The following is a 20,309-nucleotide window of genomic DNA, read 5'->3' as shown; positions in this document are numbered from 1 at the left end:
AAATTCCTCAAGAAAAAAGTTGTACATCAACAAGAAGTCTACCTTCTTTCTTGCGGAGGATTCTTTGTTATTTGAAGTACATGATTGGTTTCCACAAAAATTTCTTTGGACCCTACATAGGTCAAGGATATTGTGGATTGGCTGATTCCTACAATGCTAGCGAACAGCCTACATAGAGAGAAAGGGCGGATATAAAGAGTGTGAGACAAGGAGCCAAAGGATACATGTGAACAAAAAAGAATCGGAAAGCTATGGAGATGACATTTAATTGAAATTTCAAAATAACCAAAGTGTTTGGGCAAAAGAGGCAGAAGTGCTCATAGATTGAAAAGGGGCTTCTAAGGTCTCCATAGATTGGCCCTTGTACCCTGTAAGTGTTCACCTTAAAAGGAGATACTTACAGGCACCATGATGGGGTTGGTCAAGTCGGCTTTGTTGAAGACAATGAGGTGCCGCTTTCTTGATAGAAACTCTTGAAAGTCTTGATTTGCAGAGGAGCAAGGCAACTGCAACGAACAGTGGCAAAGAGATTCTCATTTCAAAAAAAAAAAAACCCAAAATCGTTCCAAAAACAAAAACCAAAACAAATGCTCAGGATGTGTTGATGCTTTTTCAAAAAACAGACAAGGCCAACACAGTAGCTAGATTTTATTCCATTTTTGCTATTGAGAAAAAAAGGGAAATGTACCCGCGAGTCTCTGACTTCCAGGACGAGGTCGATGCGGGGGAGGCGCTCTTGTATGGAGCGTGCTGCGGAGGCCATGTGGGCCGGGTACCAGTTGATGGCCCCCGCCCCAGCTTTGTGTGCAAGCTTCATCAGCACTTTGGGAACGCCTGTTGCCATTGTGTGCTTCTCTCCTCCCTCCAGCAGCAACAGGGAATTTTAGGTCTACGAATGAAAACAGTCTCTTCAAACCAAGTCCGCCGCCCCCAAATTAGGGGCCCTGTGCGATGCCTTTCTACACTAGTTCCGGTTGGATAAGACCTCTTCAGAGGTCTTGGAGAAATTGTGCTATTTGAAATAAAAGAGCTTGCCAATGGAAGATTATACGGCCAAATTATGTACTCTGTGGAGTTGGGTTGATCCCGCCGAATCGACCAACTGAGGCCCTCATGGGAGAATGGTTTGCTCGAGGGCCTGCGGAGGAAGTTGAAACTTTATGTGGTATATGTGGATCTTACGATCAGCAGGTTTGATGGGTTGGTGGAAGAAGCTGCTCAAAGATCTGAGCACAATTTAAGGAAGAGTTCCACTTGGAAGAAGGGGAAAATGAAGCCTCAAGAGGATTCTTTAGAGGATGAGCAAAAAGAAGCCACTTCGGATGATGACTCGGATATGGAGTCAGATTCAAAATCCAAGCACAAGAACCGAAAGAAGAAAGGTCATAAGCCAAAGACAATCGAGGAATGACTTGTGGCGGTGTGGGCTATGCTTTAAGGTGGACGTGCAAGAGGAGCTGGATCTAGGTTGCGATTTGATGTGTAGTATACGAAGTGTTCCAAGCAAGGTCATACCAAGGAATAATGTCACTTGTTCTCTATTGTGCTATATGCTAGACCACCACTCATATTACGGAGGCTTGCCGGTACAATGGCAGAGTCAATCGTCTGCAGCGCTAGACAGTCCGTCGACTCAATGCAACAGTCCGTGGACTCAATGCAACAGATAGCACCAGTCGATAGAACTGTAGAAAACACAAGCGGAGGGGTCCACTTCAACTCAGACTCCAACAATTAATTTAGTGCAAATTCAGTCAATTCCGGAGGAGTTGAAGCCTCCACAAGGTGTCATGGTGGCAGTCACAAGGGTGCAACGCCCAATAGAGCTGATATAAAGAATCGGAATCGACCAAGGACAAAGGATAAACCCTACAATTGGGAGGAGCAGGCATGTCTGAAACCAAGTCGCCAAGTTAGTGCATGAAGCACAGGGTGAGGTCTAGAGCGTGCACATAGCTCCATCGCCAATCACAATAGCAGATTATTCGAAGGAGGCTGTTCAAAGAACACAAGGTGCAGGGAAGAGCCAAAAAGTGCCGAAAGCATCGGAATCAAGAGGAAAGGGTGCAGAGAAGAGCTAGAAACTGTCGAAAGCACTAGAATTAAGCGAAAAAGGTGTGGAGACGAGCCAGAAAGTGTCAGAAGCACCAAAAGTAAGAGAAAAAGGTGCAGAAGAGCCGGAAGTATTGAACCTCAAGAAAAATTTGGAGCGGTGTAGTGTTGAGATATTGAGCTCATCTAGTGAGGCGGTGGACATTGATGACCCGCCTGGGGGATAGGCCCCACACTTACACCACTAGCATGGTTTATGAGATCATGGGTGATGCAGTGGGATGACAGACTGTGTGACAGCCATTCTAGAGACTGGCATAGTTATAGCACTAGCTCATTTAGTTGGGTTCACACTATAGAGAACCCTAGTATGTATTTGGTTGAGTACCTTTTATATTGTGTGCTCTTATCTTTGTATATGGTGTGTTGAGTGTTGGGTACACAGGTGCTGAATGGGCTGGTAGTATCTCATATAGAAGATCTTCTAGTGGCTTCATGTTTTCTTTGGGGAGTGCTGCTATGACTTGGAGCAGCAAGAAGCAGCCTACGGTTACTCTATCCAGTACACAGAGGCCAAGTACAGAGGTGCTGCTATGGCAGCATGTGAGGTAGCTTGGTTGAGAAAGCTACTTGCAGATTTGGGTCTATCAGTGGATAGACAAGTTATCATTTTCTGTGACAACATTAGCAGTATACAGTTGGCCAGGAACCTAGTTTTTCATGCTCGCACGAAGCATATAGAGGTCCACTACCATTTTGTCAGAGAGAAGGTTTTGGCAGGAGACATTGACCTTGTTTATGTCAGTACACAGGATCAGGTCGCTGACATCTTCACCAAAGCATTGGGTACAGAGAAGCTCCACAGATTCACGGCTTCGCTTGGTGTACATGAGATAGAGTTGAGCTCAAGGGGGAGTGTTGAGATATCGAGCTCATCTAGTCAGGCAGTGGACACTGATGACCCACCTGGGGGGGATAGGCCCCACACTTACACCACTGGCATGGTTTGTGAGATCATGGGTGATATGCAGCCAGTGGGATGACAGGCTGTGTGACAGCCATTCTAGAGACTGGCATAGTTATAGCGCCAACTCATTTAGTTGGGTTCACACTATAGAGAATCCTAGTATGTATTTGGTTGAGTACCTTTCATATTGTGTGTACTCTTATCTTTGTATATGGTGTGTTCAGTGTTGGGTGAAGGAGAAGAATATTTTCTGCCTCTCACCTTGTGTGTTCTCTTTTAGGGTTTTGTAAGTGTGTGTGTGCTTGCAAGAGCTCAAGCTCTCTTCTCCCCTGCATCTTTTCATGTAGCAGTGTGGGAATCAAAGAGGAAAGAACAAACCCACTCAAGGGCAAGAACAGAACTTATGGCCTCTCTGACAACCATCTCTCCAAGAAGGGCCCTTTCTTTTGACAAAATCTTGAGGAGGAACTTTGGCGATTCAATGAATTATCATTCAAAATCAAACTACATGACGAACATAAAGATAATGATAACTGAGTACATACATGTTGAAATGAATTCAAAATTAAACAAATTCTTGACGGAAACAAAGATAATTGAAACTAAATACATACATATCATGAATGAGTTCATGCTCCACATCAAGTTCCTCTCCAACGGTTCAAGTCTTTAACTTGATCACTATGAATTGGGAATACATTTTTTGTTGAAGAAGAGCGTACAAATGCAGATAAGATAAGGCATGTCACCTGTGTTACACATTTATTAAGATAATGAAAATAAAGTATTATATGAAATTAGCTTCTACGTAGACTTCTATGCAGAAAGGTTACCTTTATTGCCATTAGTCTCTTTTTTCTTCCCACTAGTTTCTAAGTGCCTCCTCCTCCTCCTCCTCCTCCTCCTGCAGTAGCCATCCTCTTGGCGGAAAATCTAGATTTTGCTTACAAAATGGAAAACTGATTATTTGATAGACAAAAACACAAGCCTTTCTCAGCGATATAAATAGCCCTCAAATGTGGCTTCCAATTTCTATTGGCTTTTGCTAGGGTTTTGACCCTTTCATATAAGTACATGCTTATAAACATACAAAATTTTGACCCTTTAAAGTTCATATAAGTACAAGCTTATAAACATCCAAAATTTAGCTCTTTTGGTGCTATGCTTCTTTCAGTTTAAATGAAATGGTGTTTCTACCAAGTCTTCTGCGTGTTCTATTAATTGATTAACTACGTATTACTGAAAATGTGATGATGTGGGGGTTGTGTGTTATGAATATGGCATTCCACATGCTACTCTGCAGGTGTGATGGTAGGTATGATCGTGTCTTTATACCATATTGTGCTCACATAGCAGTAATATGCAGGGATTAATTTTATGTGTGATTTTTGAATGTGCTCAATGTTCTTTGTAATTTCCAGCTTGTAGACTTTTGTCTTCCATGTGTTACTTATTTGCCACTGATATGTTGCTGTGGATTAGTGTAGCCGTTGACATATATTTTGGTTAATTACATGGGATCAACCCTCTCATGCCATGGCTGGTGGTCCTTGGTAGGCTAGCAGGACCTCGGTCAGCTCTGTTTGGAGAAGTCTGTAAGCTGTCTCTATGATGATCCTCTAGCTAGGCCACCTCGTATGAGAGACTCTCTATGTTTGCAAAGCTCTAATAGGAAAATCCCTAAGCATCTCTAATTTGTGAACTCCATGATCATGGAAAGAGGTACGAACCCGTCTATGAAAAGATAGTGAAATCGCCCTCTGATCTCGTATTATCCGGGGCATCGACATATGTACTGCTCCTCTATCTCGGGCTCCAAGTGGCATAGCTACCAAATGCACTCCTTTGGTGGTAGTCTATTGGGCCCATAGCAACCTGTTGGCTGGAGTTTTTTTTGAAACCTTTTTTCTCTTTAGGGTGGTGCTAAGAGCTAGCACAAACAACCTTAATAATGGGTCGATAATGTGAAGGATATTCTCCTACTAAAAAAAGAAATGGTCGCGCAGCGGGAAGCGTGGAGAGATCGCAAGGCAAGTCCCTCTTTTAGGAAGGAAGGTAAGAGAAGGTTGGGAGGCCTTTTGCTTCGATGAGAGAAGGAGATTTTGTTTTTTATATCAGAAAGACTTTGGTTTGGAGTCGTGTCAAAGAGGAAGATGGAATGAAGATTGATATATGCAGCAGTGCAGACAGGCAGATGAGGGAGAAAGAAGGGACCAGAAGATGAAGTGCTTGTGTTTGAGGAAGATGACTATGAGAGGGACCAGAAGATGACTGTGAGAGGGAGTAAGAAAGAGAAAGGAAATCTGTAGATATTGGCTACAGAATTTGAGAGAGAGGCTTGATGTTGTGGGGGATGAAGATGAGGATTTCAAAATTTGATGCAGAAAGCTATCTGTTAGGTTTCCTCTATTCTATGTTGTTTCTTCTTTCTTATTGGGTTGTTGGGACTGGATTTGTATTGCAAATATGAAGAAAACAGAGTGTTTTGGTTTGAGTATGTTATGAGTGGATGTTAGAGTTTGTGATTTGATGTTTAGTTATGATGGATATGTTGTTTTGAATGAAATTGTTGAGGGAAATCAATTATGTGTGAAGAATTAAACTCCCATTAAACTCTGCTCTATCAGCACTGAATTAGTTGATGTCATATAGAGCTAGCTGTGTCAGTAGGTCCAAATGATTGTCAGAAGAAGTTAGTTAAAGTTGTAAGAAAGTAGATATAATCTTTTTGAGTTGAAAGGAAGCTATTTTGAATAAGTCTATAAGTTTTGACAGTTTAAGGTTAGTTTGACTCAGTCACACAGTTTTTGTGTGTTGGGGGACATCAAAGTCAGCTGTGTGTAAGCTATTTTGAATTAGTCTATCAGATTTGACAGTTAGAGGTTAGTTTAATTCAGTTAGACAGTTTTTGTGTGTTGGGGGACATCAGAGTCAGCTGTGTGTCAGGATTGAAGTTTAGAGCTGTTGGGAGTCAGATATGACCTAGGAGGACATTTAGATGGGTTAATTGATTAAGATTGAAAGGATTCAGGTGACCAAATCAGGAGTTGTCAAGATCAGGAGTTGTCTAGAGTTGCATTAAAGCAAAGACCATTGAGCTAGAGAGGGGCAAGCCAAGATCTTCAGTTTTTGTGTGTTGGGGGACATCAGAGTCAGCTGTGTGTCAGAGGAAGTCAGATGTGCGTCAGGTGATAGGATTGAAGTTCAGAGCTGTTGGGAGTCAGATATGACCTAGGAGGACATTTAGATGGGTTAATTGATTAAGATTGAGAGGATTCAGGTGACCAAATCAGGAGCTGTCAAGATCAGGAGTTGTCTAGAGTTGCATTAAAGCAAAGACCATTGAGCTAGAGAGAGGCAAGCCAAGATCTTCAGTTTTTGTGTTGTTTTGTTTGGTGTTTGGGGGTGGCGCCTTATAGACCTGATCTTATTTTTCCTTCTTGTAGTGCTAGCTAGCTGTAGCTAGAGTGAGAGCTAAAAAATCCCTTAATGTCTCAATCTCAATTGATGGGAAGAGGTGTGGAACTGGCCGATCGCACATCGGGCCCCATGAGATAGGTGGGGTATCCAGATATCTTGGTCGGATTATGATGCCGTCCTCTGTGAGATGTAGAAGATGGTCTCGGTAGAAGGCCATCTTCGTACCCAAGGTGTAGGTGAGCTCCATGTCCTTTGAGTGTCCACTCCAATAATATTCTGTCTGATTACTCTATTGAGCTCTGATCGACTGAGGTTAAAGGAGGGAGCCTCAATAGAATACTGAAATGGGGGTAGTGCGTCCACGAGGATCCTATTGTCAATGGAATTTTTGGGACAAATGGAGTCAAGCCAAGAGAAGGAGAAGACAAAGCGTAGAAAGATGGCATGGTTTGGATGGCCTTGGAAGGATGAAGGGGTAAAAGACATGGGATGGTATGTGAACCCATGATAGAGTGGTTAGGGATGACATAATGATGATTTTGTGCATGAGGTTGTTGCATGGTTGTGTGTTCTCAGTCGTAGATCACATGGAAATCCATGTGGCAGGAGAATGATGGTTAGTCACCAACAAAAGGCTGTCACCTAGAAAGAGAGAAGGTTCAATGTTTCCATACTTAGCATGCATGTTTTTCTCCAGTTTTTGGCGGTGGTGAGTTTGTTGAAGATGGGGGAAGAAGCGATTAGAGGAGAGTGTGTGGTGAGAGTTTGAGGGTTTTACAGAGTTTGAAGGTCTACATAGGCTTGGAGGTTTGCAGGTGTGAGGTCTTGTAGTGTTTTGCTGGGTTTTGTGAGCTGAGGATTGCAAAGGCGATAAAGAGAATCTTTGAGGGAAGAAAGATGCGACAACGCATAGAGAGGAAAGAAGCAAGTAGTGTGAGAAAGTTTGGGTAAATCCATAGTAGGGGGTGTGCAAAGGAGAAATAAGAGGATGTAGAGAAGCCCTAGGATCTCTGTAAGAAACTCTGTTAGAACTTGGTTTCATCCAAAACTTTGCTCAACTGTTCCTTTGTGTTTGAAGAAGAAGGCCTGCAGAGATGGCTGCTGTAGATTCCATCATTAAATCTTGAAGTTGTGGACTTGAAGATGAAGATTTGAAGGATTCTTCCATTTTTGAAGGTTCCCCTCATTTTTATGTTTCTGTTTTCCTTTTGTTTGAGCCTAATGTCTCAGGGATGTCGAGACTATAGTCTTATTTTGCAAGTTTGGAGAAAACAAAGAGTTTGGCTTGAGTCTGTTGTGTATGGGATGATAAAGTTTTATGATGTGATGCTTTGTTTGGGCTGGATATGTTGTTTTGGTTGAATTTGTTGAGAGAAATCAGTTGTGGGTGAAGATCTGAGGTTTGAGGAGTCAGGGTTGAGTTGGATATGAAGTTAGCTAAAAGTTAGCAATATCAGCTGGAGTTACCTGTACATGAGGGGAAGTCGGCTTAAGGGGTAGAGGGGTATATATGTTTTGTTTGGGTTGAGAGGAAGTTGTTTTGGGTCAAGTCTATTAGTCAGAGGATTGTGAGGGTCAGTCAGACAAATGTGGGTTGGATGGTTTCAGTGTTAGTAGTCTGTTGCTATCAGTTTAGGGGCTGTTATTAGTTAAGCTAAATCTTTGTAGGATCTTGAGTGTTTAGGAGTTTGGCAGAGTCAGAGGACACATAGGTGAGGAATGCAAAGTCAGCTGGATAGATTGAATCATTAGTTGTTAGGATTCAGTCAGGTAGGAGTCAGCAGGAGGTCAATAGAGAACAGTGACATGTTTAGTAGGGTTCTAAGGCCAGGAATCTGAGGTTTGCTAGATTTGGAGGAAGGTTTGAGGGTCTGGAGGACAAGAGATAGACTGAAAGTTTGAAACTGTCAGCTGGGTGGTGTCAAGGTGTGGAAGATGAGGAAATTGTCAGTTGGGTGTCATACAGAAGTCAGCTGGAGATAGATTAAGTCAGCAGATGTTTAGAGGAGGTTAGATGGGGTGTAAGGGTGGAAGATTAGGATTGTAGGAGGTTAGATTTGACCCGGGAGGATATTTTGAGGACAATAGATTTAGATAGAAGGTGGTTCAGGTGTCTAGTTGTGTCAGCGAAGTAATAGAGAGTAACAAAACATAGTTGATTGGTGCCTTGGAACTGGGATTTTGGAGTCCCCCAGTTCTGATTCCTATATCTTTTCTTCTTATGTGGCTGCTAGTGGTGTTATAAAGGCCATCACCCAAGACCAACACACCGTGTCGCCCAAACCACGTGGATCCTGTGTAGCCCAAATCATGTGGTGGCCTGCGCATACTAGCAACCGTTGTCTCCTCTCTACTCTGCCAACTGTCTTGAGGATTCCACAGCTAATCCCATAGCCTATGTAAATAGGTCACTATATGGAAGATAGCCGCTGTGACTATGGGTGTAGCTCCGAGCTTTGCTCGTGTGATCTCATGTGGCACTGAGGGCTTACTCCTGATCAGTCTAAAAAGCATCATCACTAATGGTCTATCCATCTACCTCCACACAAAGTCTTGTAATATCTCCAAATGTCTCTGTATCCCCTCCAAAGTGTTCGTAAAAATGAGGACTCTATCATCAGCATAAAGCAGTGGTATCCATACTCCTGCCCCAGTGGTGCTCCTCGTCCACCTCCTTGGTCAATGAAATCAGAGATCTTATCTATGTATAATCCAAACAAGGTCGGAGAGAGCGAGCAGCCCTGTTTCACCCCAATGGTGCTCTGTATCAAATCTGACTCTCCCTTTGGTGTCCGCACTTTGCATGTTACAGTCTCGTATAAAGCTACGATCCCCCAAAACATCTCATTGGAAACTCTCAAGTCTTGCAGCCTCTGCATAAGTTTGGATTGTGGTACTACGTTAAAAGCTTTATGGAAATCGACAAATTAGCAGTAAATCCTCCTCCCATGTGCTCTCCCCTCCTCAATGACGTCTCTCAATGTGAAGATATGGTCCAAAGTCCAAAATCCTCCGGTGAATCTCACTTGACTTGGCGCTCTCATGCCATGGCTCTCTACCCACTTGCTAAACTCATGCTCAAGAATGGATCCATAGAGTTTAGCCAAAATATGACCAATCATGATGGTGCGGTAGTGACTGGGATCCATTGGGTTGTCGGATTTCAAGATGGGTAGTACAGCTGATGGGAAAGACCTCACAAGTAGCCTTGTTAAGCATGTGTAAACAGGGGTGCCAACCTATCTCTCACATAGGAAAGATGCTCAACAACTAATCCATCATGGTTTGGGGCTTTTCCTGCCTATAGCCTATCAATAGCCTCCTGCACCATACTTAAATGGAAGGGGGTGTGTTAGCCACCATGGAGTGCATGCACTCCATGTGAACCTCCCTTAATCGCCATAACCCTTCACCTACCCTTAACTGCTGCTACACTTCACCTAGCCTTAACGGCCACCCTTCACCTACCTTATGTTTTTTGGGCATTCACAACTATGGATTCTGAGCTGCAATGGAAATCTCTTTCTTTTTTATGTGTTTTCTCTTCTTTGCAACTAGTTTCCTGTTAGGGCTAAGGTGACCCTAACACATTTGGCGACCCACGATGTCAAGAACCTCTTGTTGGAGATGAAGCTCACGAAGAAGGCGCTATTCATGGACTGATGAAGGTGCTCGCAGCTCATAAACTAGATTATCCTATTCTTTGGGAGGTCCTCGAGCAAACGTAAATGAAGTCCAACTTACAAAAGTGAGGTGGGTGTTGCAGTAGGTGTAGGGCGTAATCAACGTCCAGTTGCTAGCGTAGGGAGCCTATTATCTATCTATCTATCTACCCGAGTGATAGCAAAGTCTAAGTCTAACTCTTGCAAACAAGTGCTGTCGAGTGCCTAGAAGTCGACATTGGGGCCCAAGCTTATTTGAGTAGCATATTGGAGTGTGTAGTGTTGGGCGGAGCGGGTCTATCTAAGTCAGAGACCTAATCCAGATCTATTTTCCGTTACAAGGTCGTCATCCAGAAGCAACCTCGATCCCTGGGCAATCCGTCTTGTATTCGGCGGGAGTCTACAACCCGATTTGGGGGGTCTCAAGCCGGAGCATCTAACTAGCGAACCATCAGATCATTGGCAAGGAATCAGGCTGGCGGACCATCCAGCCATGGACCATCTGACCGACGGGCGGGGAGTCAAACCATCGACTTCGTCAATGAAGCTGCCATTTCGTGTGGATGCCATTGTTGCAAAGATGCGACTGATTGGAGTAGTCCAGATTGGCTTAACTAGAAGCCAAGGTGGACAACCACATTCAACCAAATTAGGATGCAAAGGTGGTGCTAAGTTTACGGCCGAGTAGTCGGATGGTGCTAATTTGATCGGAGTCTAGTCCGACATCCGTGCGGCATTCTATGGATTCACTATATGTTGCATCAGAACTGTTAAGCCATGTAGACTTGGGTGATGGGTCAGAGAGCATGCAAGTTCTGTGGCATTAAGGAGCATCAGTCGAGTCAGTGTGTGCCTTGTGTTCATCGTGGGGCAAATACAACCATGACAAAAATAATTTTCTCTTCCATGTGTGCGGTAAATGCAAAGCTCAAGGTTAATGTTCTCATTGTGCCCAAAGGGGTACTTGGAACAGTTTGATGCTCAGTAGACAAGATGGGTGAAGCGGAGGGAATCATTGACCTTGATCGTCTGCTAAAGAGTAAGCAGGAATTCAAACAATTACTCTAGGCTGCCAAACAGGCTATAGAGTGGCATGTTCAGCGTCCTCAATGGGGCAATTCTTTGCAAGATATTGAGTGGGCAGCATATGCAACAAGATAGCTCTTGTCCGATGTGAAGCATGCGATTGCATACCTCGAGGATGAGGACAGTAGTTCGGAGAGCAGCTTAGAGAGTGTGGATTTGGATGCTGCTTATGTTTTCCATGATAATGGAGTGGATTTGGCTATGATTGAGCATGCACAAGAGGGGCTGTTGGGTGGAGTCTTCCAATAGGGCAGTTCCTTGGATGTACTTGACCATGTGTCAATTGTGCGTGACGCTTTGAAAGTTAGTCATGCCTCTAATTCCTCTCTTAATTTTGTGGGTAGAGCACTTCGTGATGTCCTAGCCCCAAGGAAGACCTTGTCTGATATAGGTTGTGTGGAGAGTGTTTCTCTCTTACTTTTGTGGGTAGAGCACTTCGTGATGTCCTAGTCTTTGTTGGTAAAAGGGCCGAGTTTGATGCAGATGTCCTTGGAGAGCTCAGGGGTTCACCTCAAAAAATGTTAGTGTACCACATGAGTTCAGTAAGAGGGGTTTTTTAATTAGATACATTGAGAAAATTTAACAGGATTACATTAACAGGAAGGGTTTTTTTATTCAACTTTAGAAAACAATCCGTTAGTTTTTCATTAGTCAAGAGGGGTTGTTATATTGGGGGGAAAATTTTAGTTTAGGGGTTTTTTAAATGCCTTCTCAAAGCTACCATTTGCTTCTCCACATCTATCGGATGAACCACTAGGTCATCGGGAGCATTATGAACCACTTCATGAGAATTTACCACTACTGCGTGCAATCGGGGCATCTCTTATGGGCTACTAGTGGCATCGGGTTATTATCAACCAAATTGAAAAGATCGAAGGGAGGCCAAACCTTCCCCACATACATCATGTGCATTTGCAGCAAGAGTTGTCTCCTCTAGATCGTCTAGTAGATCTCCCATCAACTGTGCATAGGATAAAGACTTTGCTTTGTCTCCTTGTTGGCCACCACAGCTTGGTCATCATGTTTGACATGCTCTTCATGATGAACATTGGAGGATTGTATGCCTCTGGCAACATCTTCTCTAGGGCTGATTGTTGGTACCCCAATCCAGATCAATCAAGAGGATGCCGATATATGGGAGATATAAATCCTACAGCTGGGAACATCTTGGCAAAACTGGTCATGGCCACCACCACCCAACCTGGTGAGAACATATGCCATACATCTAGCGCAACATGGCCACCATCAATGTCCTCATCTGATGCCTCATCTACAAGAGGTTTGGGATGCTCATTCCCTTTATGCCGTCTACCATCATTGACATACAAGACATAATCAAGCTATTGTTGTGCGTCATCATGTACATCTATATGCATAACTAAAGCATCAAGAGAAACACTCTCCACACAACCTATGTCAGACAAGGTTTTCCTTGGGGCTAGGACATCACGAAGTGCTCTACCAACAGAAGTAAGAGAGAAACACTCTCCTTACAACCTATGTCAGACAAGGTCTTCCTTGGGGCTAGGACATCACGAAGTGCTCTACCCACAAAAGTAAGAGAGGAATCAGAGGCATGACGAGCTTTCAAAGCCTCACGCACATTTGACACATGCTGAAGTACATCGGAGGAGCTACCCTCATGGAAGACTCCACCTAACAGCCCCTCTTGTGCATGCTCAATCATAGCCAAAACTCCATTATCATGGCAAACATAAGCAGCATCCGGATCTGCACTCTAACAGCTGCTCTCCGAACGACTGTGTCCTCATCCTCCAAGTTTGCAATCGCATGCATTACATGGGACAAGAGCTATCTTGTTGCATATGCTGCCGACTCAATATCTTGCAAAGAATTGCCCCATTGAGGACGCTCGACATGCCACTCTGTAGCCTGTTTGGCAGCCCAAAGTAATTGTTTAAACTCCTTCTTACTCTTTAGCAGACGATCAAGGTCAATGATTCCCTCCGCTTTACCCATCTTGTCTACTGAGCATCAAACTGTTCCAAGTACCCCTTTGGGCATAATGAGAATAGTGACCTTGAGCTTTGCATTTACCGCACACATGGAAGAGAAATTTCTTTTTGTCATGGTTGTATTTGCCACAATGAACACAGGGCACACACTGACTCGACTGATGCTCCTTACTGCCACATAACTTGCATGCTCTCTGACCCATCACCCAAGTCTACCTGGCTTTACAGTTCTAATTGCAGCATATACTGAATCCATAGAATGCCGCACGGATGTCAGACTAGACTCTGATCAAATTAGCACCATTTGACTACTCGGCCGTAAACTCAGCACCACCTTTGCATCCGAATTTGATTGAATGTGGTTGTCCACCTTGGCTTCTAGTTTAGCCAATCTAGACTACTCCAATTAGTCACATCTCTACACCAATGGCATCCACATGAAATGGCAGCTTCATTGACGAAGTCGATGGTTTGACTCGCCGCCCGCCGGTCGGATGGTCCATGGCTAGATGGTCCGCCAGCTTGATTCCTCGCCGATCGGATGGTTCTCTAGTCAGATGCTCCGGCTATAGGGTGCTCGAGACCCCCCCAATCTGGTTGTAGACTCCTGCCAAATACAAGACGGATTGCCCGGGGATCAGGATTTCTTCTGTATGACGACCTTGAAACAAAAAATAGATCCGGATTGTGGGTCTCTGACTCAGATAGACCCGCTCCGCCGAACACTACACACTCCAATATGCTACTCAGGTAAGCTTGGGCCCCAATATCGACTTCTAGGCACTCAACAGCACTTCTTTGCAAGAGTTACAGGTGGGGAGCCTTAGACTTTACAGGTGGATAGATAGATAGATAGATAATAGGCGCCCTATGCTAGCAACTGGATGCCGATTACGCCCTACACCTACTGTGGTGGGCTTCCCCCAACACCCACCTCAATTTTATAAGTTGAACTTTGTTTACGTTTGCTTGAGGGCCTCCCAAAGAATAGGATAATCTAGTTTGTGAGTTGAAAGCGCCTTCATCAGTCCATGAATAGCGCCTTCTTTGTTGAGCTTCATCTCCAACAAGCGGTTCTTGACATCGTGGGTCACCAAATGTGTTCAAGAAACTAGTTGCAAAGAAGAGAAAACACATAAAAAAGAAAGAAATTTTCATTGCAGCTCAGAATCCATAGTGATCATGAATGCCCAAATAACTTAAGCTAGGTGAAGTGTGGCCGTTAAGGCTAGGTGAAGGGTAGCAGCAGTCAAGGGTAGGTGAAGGGTTATGGTGGCGACTAAGGGTGGTTCACGTGGAGTGCACGCACTTCACGGCCAACACACCCCCTTCCATTTGAGTATGGTGCAGGAGGCTATTTTGACAGGCTGTAGGCAAGAAAAGCCCCAAACCATGATGGATTAGTTGTTAAGCATCTTTCCTATGTGAGAGATACGTTAGCACCCCTGGTTACACATGTTTAACAAGGCTACTTGTAAGGTCTTTCGCGTCAGCTGTACTACCCATCCTGAAATCCGACAACCCAATGGATCCCAGTCACTACCGCACCATCATGATTGGTCATATTTTGGCTAAACTCTATGGATCCATTCTTGAGCATGAGTTTAGCAAGTGGGTAGAGAGCCAGGGCATGAGAGCGCCAAGTCAAGCAAGATTCACCCGAGGCTTCTGGACTTTGGACCATATCTTCATATTCAGAGACGTCATTGAGGAGGGGAGAGCACATGGGAGGAGGATTTACTGCTTTGTCAATTTCTATAAAGCTTTTAATGTAGTACCACAATCCAAACTTATGCAGAGTCTGTAAGACTTGAGAATTTCCAATGAGATGTTTTGGGGGATCATAGTTTTATACGAGACTGTAACATGCTGAGTGCAGACACCAGAGGGAGAGTCGGATTTGATACAGAGCACCATTGGGGTGAAACAGGGCTGCTCGCTCTCTCCGACCATGTTTGGATTATACATAGATAAGATCTCTGATTCATTGACCAAGAAGGTGGACGAGGAGCACTGCTTGGGCAGGAGTAGGGATACCACTCCTTTATGCTGATGATAGAGTGCTCATTACGAACACTTTGGAGTGGAAACAGAGAATTTGGAGATATTACAAGACTTTGCATGGACACCACAATTAAATGTTGTTATCTTCTTATCTATTCGCTCCACTCGAAAGCGACGAGACCACATGACCAAAGTGCACCAAATTTGCGATACTGCAAGCAAAAGAAGATCATGAAATCGTATCAAGAACAAAAAATTATACAAGACTGTGTCTTACAGTTTCTTGTGTACATATAAAAATTCACTTACAAGGTAATCACAAGCATATGTAAGATCCTCCTAATAACTCCCTTTGCTCATGTGGCTGCATGATGCTATGCTTTGCTCTTGCTTGGCTTACTCACTCCCTATCTCTTCCTTGTGCTCTTTCGAACCACATTTCCCAACAAAAAGGTCATGAAATTACATAATTGTGATCCTCTAGTGTAATAAAAAATTGGGTACTATTTTCGACCCAAGTTTGGCTTTTTTTTAATTCAAAATTTTAAAAATTCCCAAAAATGGCTGAAAACAGCGCATAACATGTCAACTTTGAGGGGCTCACAAAGTTGTTAGCTTCTACATAATTTATCTCATATCTATATAAATGGATCACATATATATAGGTATATTTTTCAAAAAATGGGCTTACTAAAAAATTATTTGAAAAATTTATGGACAAAAAACTCAAATCAAAGAGTATGTTTCTAATGATGCCTCCTAAAAGTAAGTTTTCAAACCTTCTTTTAATTTTTTTTCAACTACTTACTTGTGTTAGGTATAAATACCTAGAAGGAATTTCTTTGAACCTATCTATTTAAAGAGAAATATATTTTTTACAAACATGTCCAAATAGCCACAAAAGTGACTTTATTTTTTTACAAGACTAGTGTTATAGGTTCGTTGATAAGATGATTACTTTATAACCATGATGATTATTGTGTGTTGACTTATCATGCATTCATTATGATGATGAGAAATTGTGGAACACATGTGACTATGAGGAAATTGTGAAACAAGTCGTATGCACCCACTGGGTGGTAGACTTGAGTATGACATCCGAGGTAGTGACCCCCCTTAGACAGACATAGGGTGTGCTCACAGCATGACCGGGTGAGGAACACCAAAGCGGCCCTTGAGTGGATAGGATTGATGGTCTAGCCTTTGGAGAGCAGCTCATAGATGGGGGGATCCTATGAGTTTAGGGAGCCTAGATGACCAAGCTTTCGGCGGCCCAAGTGGTGGAACATACAGGTAGGGTCTCACACCAAAATAAAATATGGGGCCCTAAATTTAAGTAGCAACAAAGAAAGGATCTTGTATGATAAGATTAATACAAATAACAATCTTTTTCATAAGATCTTTTTCCTACCTATAATTCAGGACATCATGAGTCATGATAACCAAGGTAAGCCCATTGCAAGACTTGTTGTTAACCCATTTCTAGGGTTTAACAAGAGCTACTGCCATTATTTTACACCAAGGAGTCAAGGTAAATACACCAAAATGTCATACATTTCTAGGGTTTAACAAGAGCTACTGCCATTATTTTACACCAACAAGGAGTCAAGGTAAATACACCAAAATGTCATACATTCAGGTCAAAGCATGGACATGTGGTTAAAAAAATCCACTTTTTTGGTGGTTCAAGAAATGGTAGTTTCGGGGCGGGAATTAGAATGAAAGATACTTTTGCATGAGAAAAAAAACTAAATTATTTCATGAGTATCATTGCAGGGAGCCACTTCTTGATGTTTATAATCTCACACGTCTGAAAGTTAGAATTTTCCCCCTCATCATTTTCATCGCGCAACAAATCTCCTTCTCTAGAAACCTTTCTTCAATTTCAAATCTTCAATTTAAAAAAAAAACAACAATCTATGCTATCACCGAATCTTTTCTCTACAACCTACATGCTTGTCATGCCCAACCGTCTCTCTACAACCTTTCTCTAAACAGAGGCCTATCCTCAACATCTTTAGCTTAGGAGTAGTCTTCTTTGAGGGCAACATGGGAAGGACGCACACCCCGCAAAAGAAGCCGGTTGAAGAAACCTCGCCATTGCAAACACCCAGTAGCACACAAGAGGAGTTCATATTAAAGATGGGATCTTGTTCTAAAGGTATGTTTGTGCTTTCATGGCTTGATTGTTCCTCTCTTTCTTTCAACAAAACAAAGATTGTGTGCTTTTTTATGTGTGTTTGTGTGTGTGTGATACACACACACACACACACACACACACACACACACACACACACACACACACACACACACACAAACACATGCACACACACAAACACAAACACACAGATAGATTTTTGCAAAATCTATGTAGCTTGATATTGATGATTAGAGTTATATTCTTGCTATAGGTACTGGTAAAGCTCTCTTTCTTTTTAGCAAGAAACAATGTGTGCTTTTGTGTGTGTGTGTGTGTGTGTGTGTGTGTGTGTGTGATTATGTGTGTGTGTGTGTGTGTGATATATATATATATATATATATAGAGAGAGAGAGAGAGAGAGAGAGAGAGAGAGAGAGAGAGAGAGAGAGAGAGAGAGAGAGAGAGAGACATTTTTACTAAATCTATGTAGTTTCAAATTCATGACTAGAGTTGGATTCTTGATATAGGTACTGGTAGAGCTAAACATGTATACCCAAAGCTTCAACGGTTTTGCCTAACAAAAGCGCATCTCCACTCTAGAATTACCAAGCTTTTGAGCAAGGATTCCTTGATCCTCTCTCGGATCCCATCCAGTTTAAACTTTTTTAATAGAGCTCCAGCCTCAGCTATCTTGGTGGACTTATATGTCAACTTTCCAAGCACATCCTTGGGAAGCCGAGTGGGACGCCATGGCTAATAAAATGAGAGAGAGTAAAAGTAATCAGAGGTGTTATGGATGCTGGAGATAGTACTACTACAGGATGCTCCTTTGCCTTAGAGAAAACCTGAGTGGCACATACACACATATTTTACTCTCACAACCCTATTTCTTGTTGGTGGCAGTTGGTGGCAGTGTTAGAATCATGTCCCCAGCATCTAGCCATGCAGATCTGGCCTAATGAGCTAATCTTCTTTCCTTCTACAGATAGGGTCAAGCCGTTAAGGCCAATACTTTGACGTGCAATGTGCCAGTTTTGTGAAGGTGAAATAATCTCGAAGACAATACTGATGGTAGCACTAGAAGAGCCATCATCCTCTTCATGGTCGAAGCACAAGATATCATGCACCACAGTGCCATTGCACCCACCATCCATGAGTTGAGAAGTAGAGTCTTTGTTGGTAAAAGGGCCCAATTTGATGCAAATGTCCTTGGAGAGGTTACATTTCCAATATGGCATAAAAGGTCCCCTGAACAAGATCCTCCCGTGCAAGTTGCCTTCCCGAAGCTACCATTTGCTTCTCTACATCTACCGGATGAGCCATCAGGTCATCGAGAGCATCATGAACCACATCATGAGCATTTACCACTGCTCCATGCAACCGGGGTGTCTATGTATGGGCTACTAGTGGCTTTGGGTTATCATCAACCAAATTGAAAAGATCCAAGGCTAAACCTTTCCCACATACATCATGTGCATCTACACCGCAAGAGACGTCTCCTATGAATCATCTAGTAGATCTTCCATCAACTATGCATAGGATGGAGACTTTGCAAAATTTTGCTTCATCTCCTTGTTGGCCACCACAACTTGGTCGTCATGTTCGACATGCTCTTCATGTTGAAAACTTGAGGACTGTATGCCTGGAAACATCTTCTCTGGGGCTGATTGGTACCCCAATCCAGATCAATCAAGAGGATGCCGATATATGGGAGATATAAAGCATGTAGCTCGGAACATCTTGGCAACACTAGTCATGGCCGCCACCACTGCCCAACCTAGTGAGAACATATGCCATACATCTAGTGCAACATGGCCTCCACCATCAATGTCCTCATCTGATGCCTCATCTACAAGAGGTATGGGCTGCTCATTCCCTTTATTCCGTCTACCATCATTGACATACAAGACATAATCAATGTCCTTTATTTCGTCTACCATCAATGTCCTCATCTGATGCCTCATCTACAAGAGGTATGGGCTACTCATTCCCTTTATTCCGTCTACCATCATTGACATACAAGACATAATCAAGCTGGTGTTGTGCGTTATCATGTACATCTGTATGCATAACTAAAGCATCAAGAGAAACACTCTCCACACAACCTATGTCAGACAAGGTCTTCCTTGGGGGCTAGGACATCACAAAGTGCTCTACCCACAAGAGTAAGAGAGGAATCAGAGGCATGACCAGCTTTCAAAGTGTCATGCACATTTGACACATGGTCAAGTACATCCGCAGAACTCCGCTCGTGGAAGACTCCACCCAATAGCCCCTCCTGTGCATGCTCAGTCACCTTAAAAAATGTTAGTGTGCCACGTGAGTTCAACAGGAGGGGTTTTTTAATTAGATACATTGAGAAAAATTAACAGAATTACATTAATAGGAGGGGTTTTTTATTTAACTTTAGAAAAAACTCCGTTAAATAAGTAAAGAGGGGTTGTTTTATGGATTTTAGTTAAGGGGTTTTTTCAATACCTCTTGAACGTGCATGATACCAAGGGTTTTCTAGTAGTGCACCCCCCGAGGCTCAATCATATCCAAACCCACTTCATTATCATGGCAAACCTAAGTAGCATCTGGATCTGCATCAGAAGCTTTAGAGTCACTCTCTAAGCTGCTCTCCGAACTACTATCCTTATCCTCAAGGTTTGGAATCGCATTATTTACATCGAACAAGAGCTATCTTGTTGCATAGCCTGTTGTTTGGTGGCAGCCCCCAGATAAATTGTTCAAACTCCTTCTTACTCTTTAGCAGACGATCAAGGTCAATGATTCCCTCCCCTTCACCCATCTTGTCTACTGAGCATCAAAATGTTCCAAGTACCCCTTTGGACACAATGAGAACAGTGACCTTAAGCTTTGCATTTGCCGAACACATGGAAGAGAATTCTTTTTGTCATGGTCGTATTTTCCACAATGAACACAGGGCACACACTGACTCAACCGATGCTCCTTACTGCCACATAACTTGCATGCTCTCTGACCCATCACCCAAGTCT

The 20,309-nt window shown here is 43.1% G+C and overlaps 1 protein-coding gene across 1 annotated transcript in view; it reads right to left on the bottom strand.

Annotated features, from left to right (window-relative positions):
- Positions 1 to 1,198, bottom strand: part of LOC147626080 (short integuments 2, mitochondrial-like) — a 39,924-nt gene extending 38,726 nt beyond the window's left edge. The window contains exons 1-2 of the mRNA XM_086817645.1: positions 689 to 1,198; positions 402 to 506 (exon numbers count right to left, since the gene is read on the bottom strand). Of these exons, the coding sequence (XP_086673771.1) occupies positions 402 to 506; positions 689 to 844 (261 nt within the window). The 5' untranslated portion in view covers positions 845 to 1,198. The remainder of the gene's footprint in view (positions 1 to 401; positions 507 to 688) is intronic.
- Between the last annotated feature and the right edge of the window lie 19,111 nt (positions 1,199 to 20,309).

The sequence above is a fragment of the Cibotium barometz genome, chromosome 23 (genome assembly GCF_041138505.1).
Source record: "Cibotium barometz isolate CiBa-2024 chromosome 23, ASM4113850v1, whole genome shotgun sequence".
Classification (NCBI taxonomy): domain Eukaryota; kingdom Viridiplantae; phylum Streptophyta; class Polypodiopsida; order Cyatheales; family Cibotiaceae; genus Cibotium; species Cibotium barometz.
Note: the sequence above shows the minus strand (reverse complement) of the source record. Positions and strands in the feature narration are given on the sequence as shown.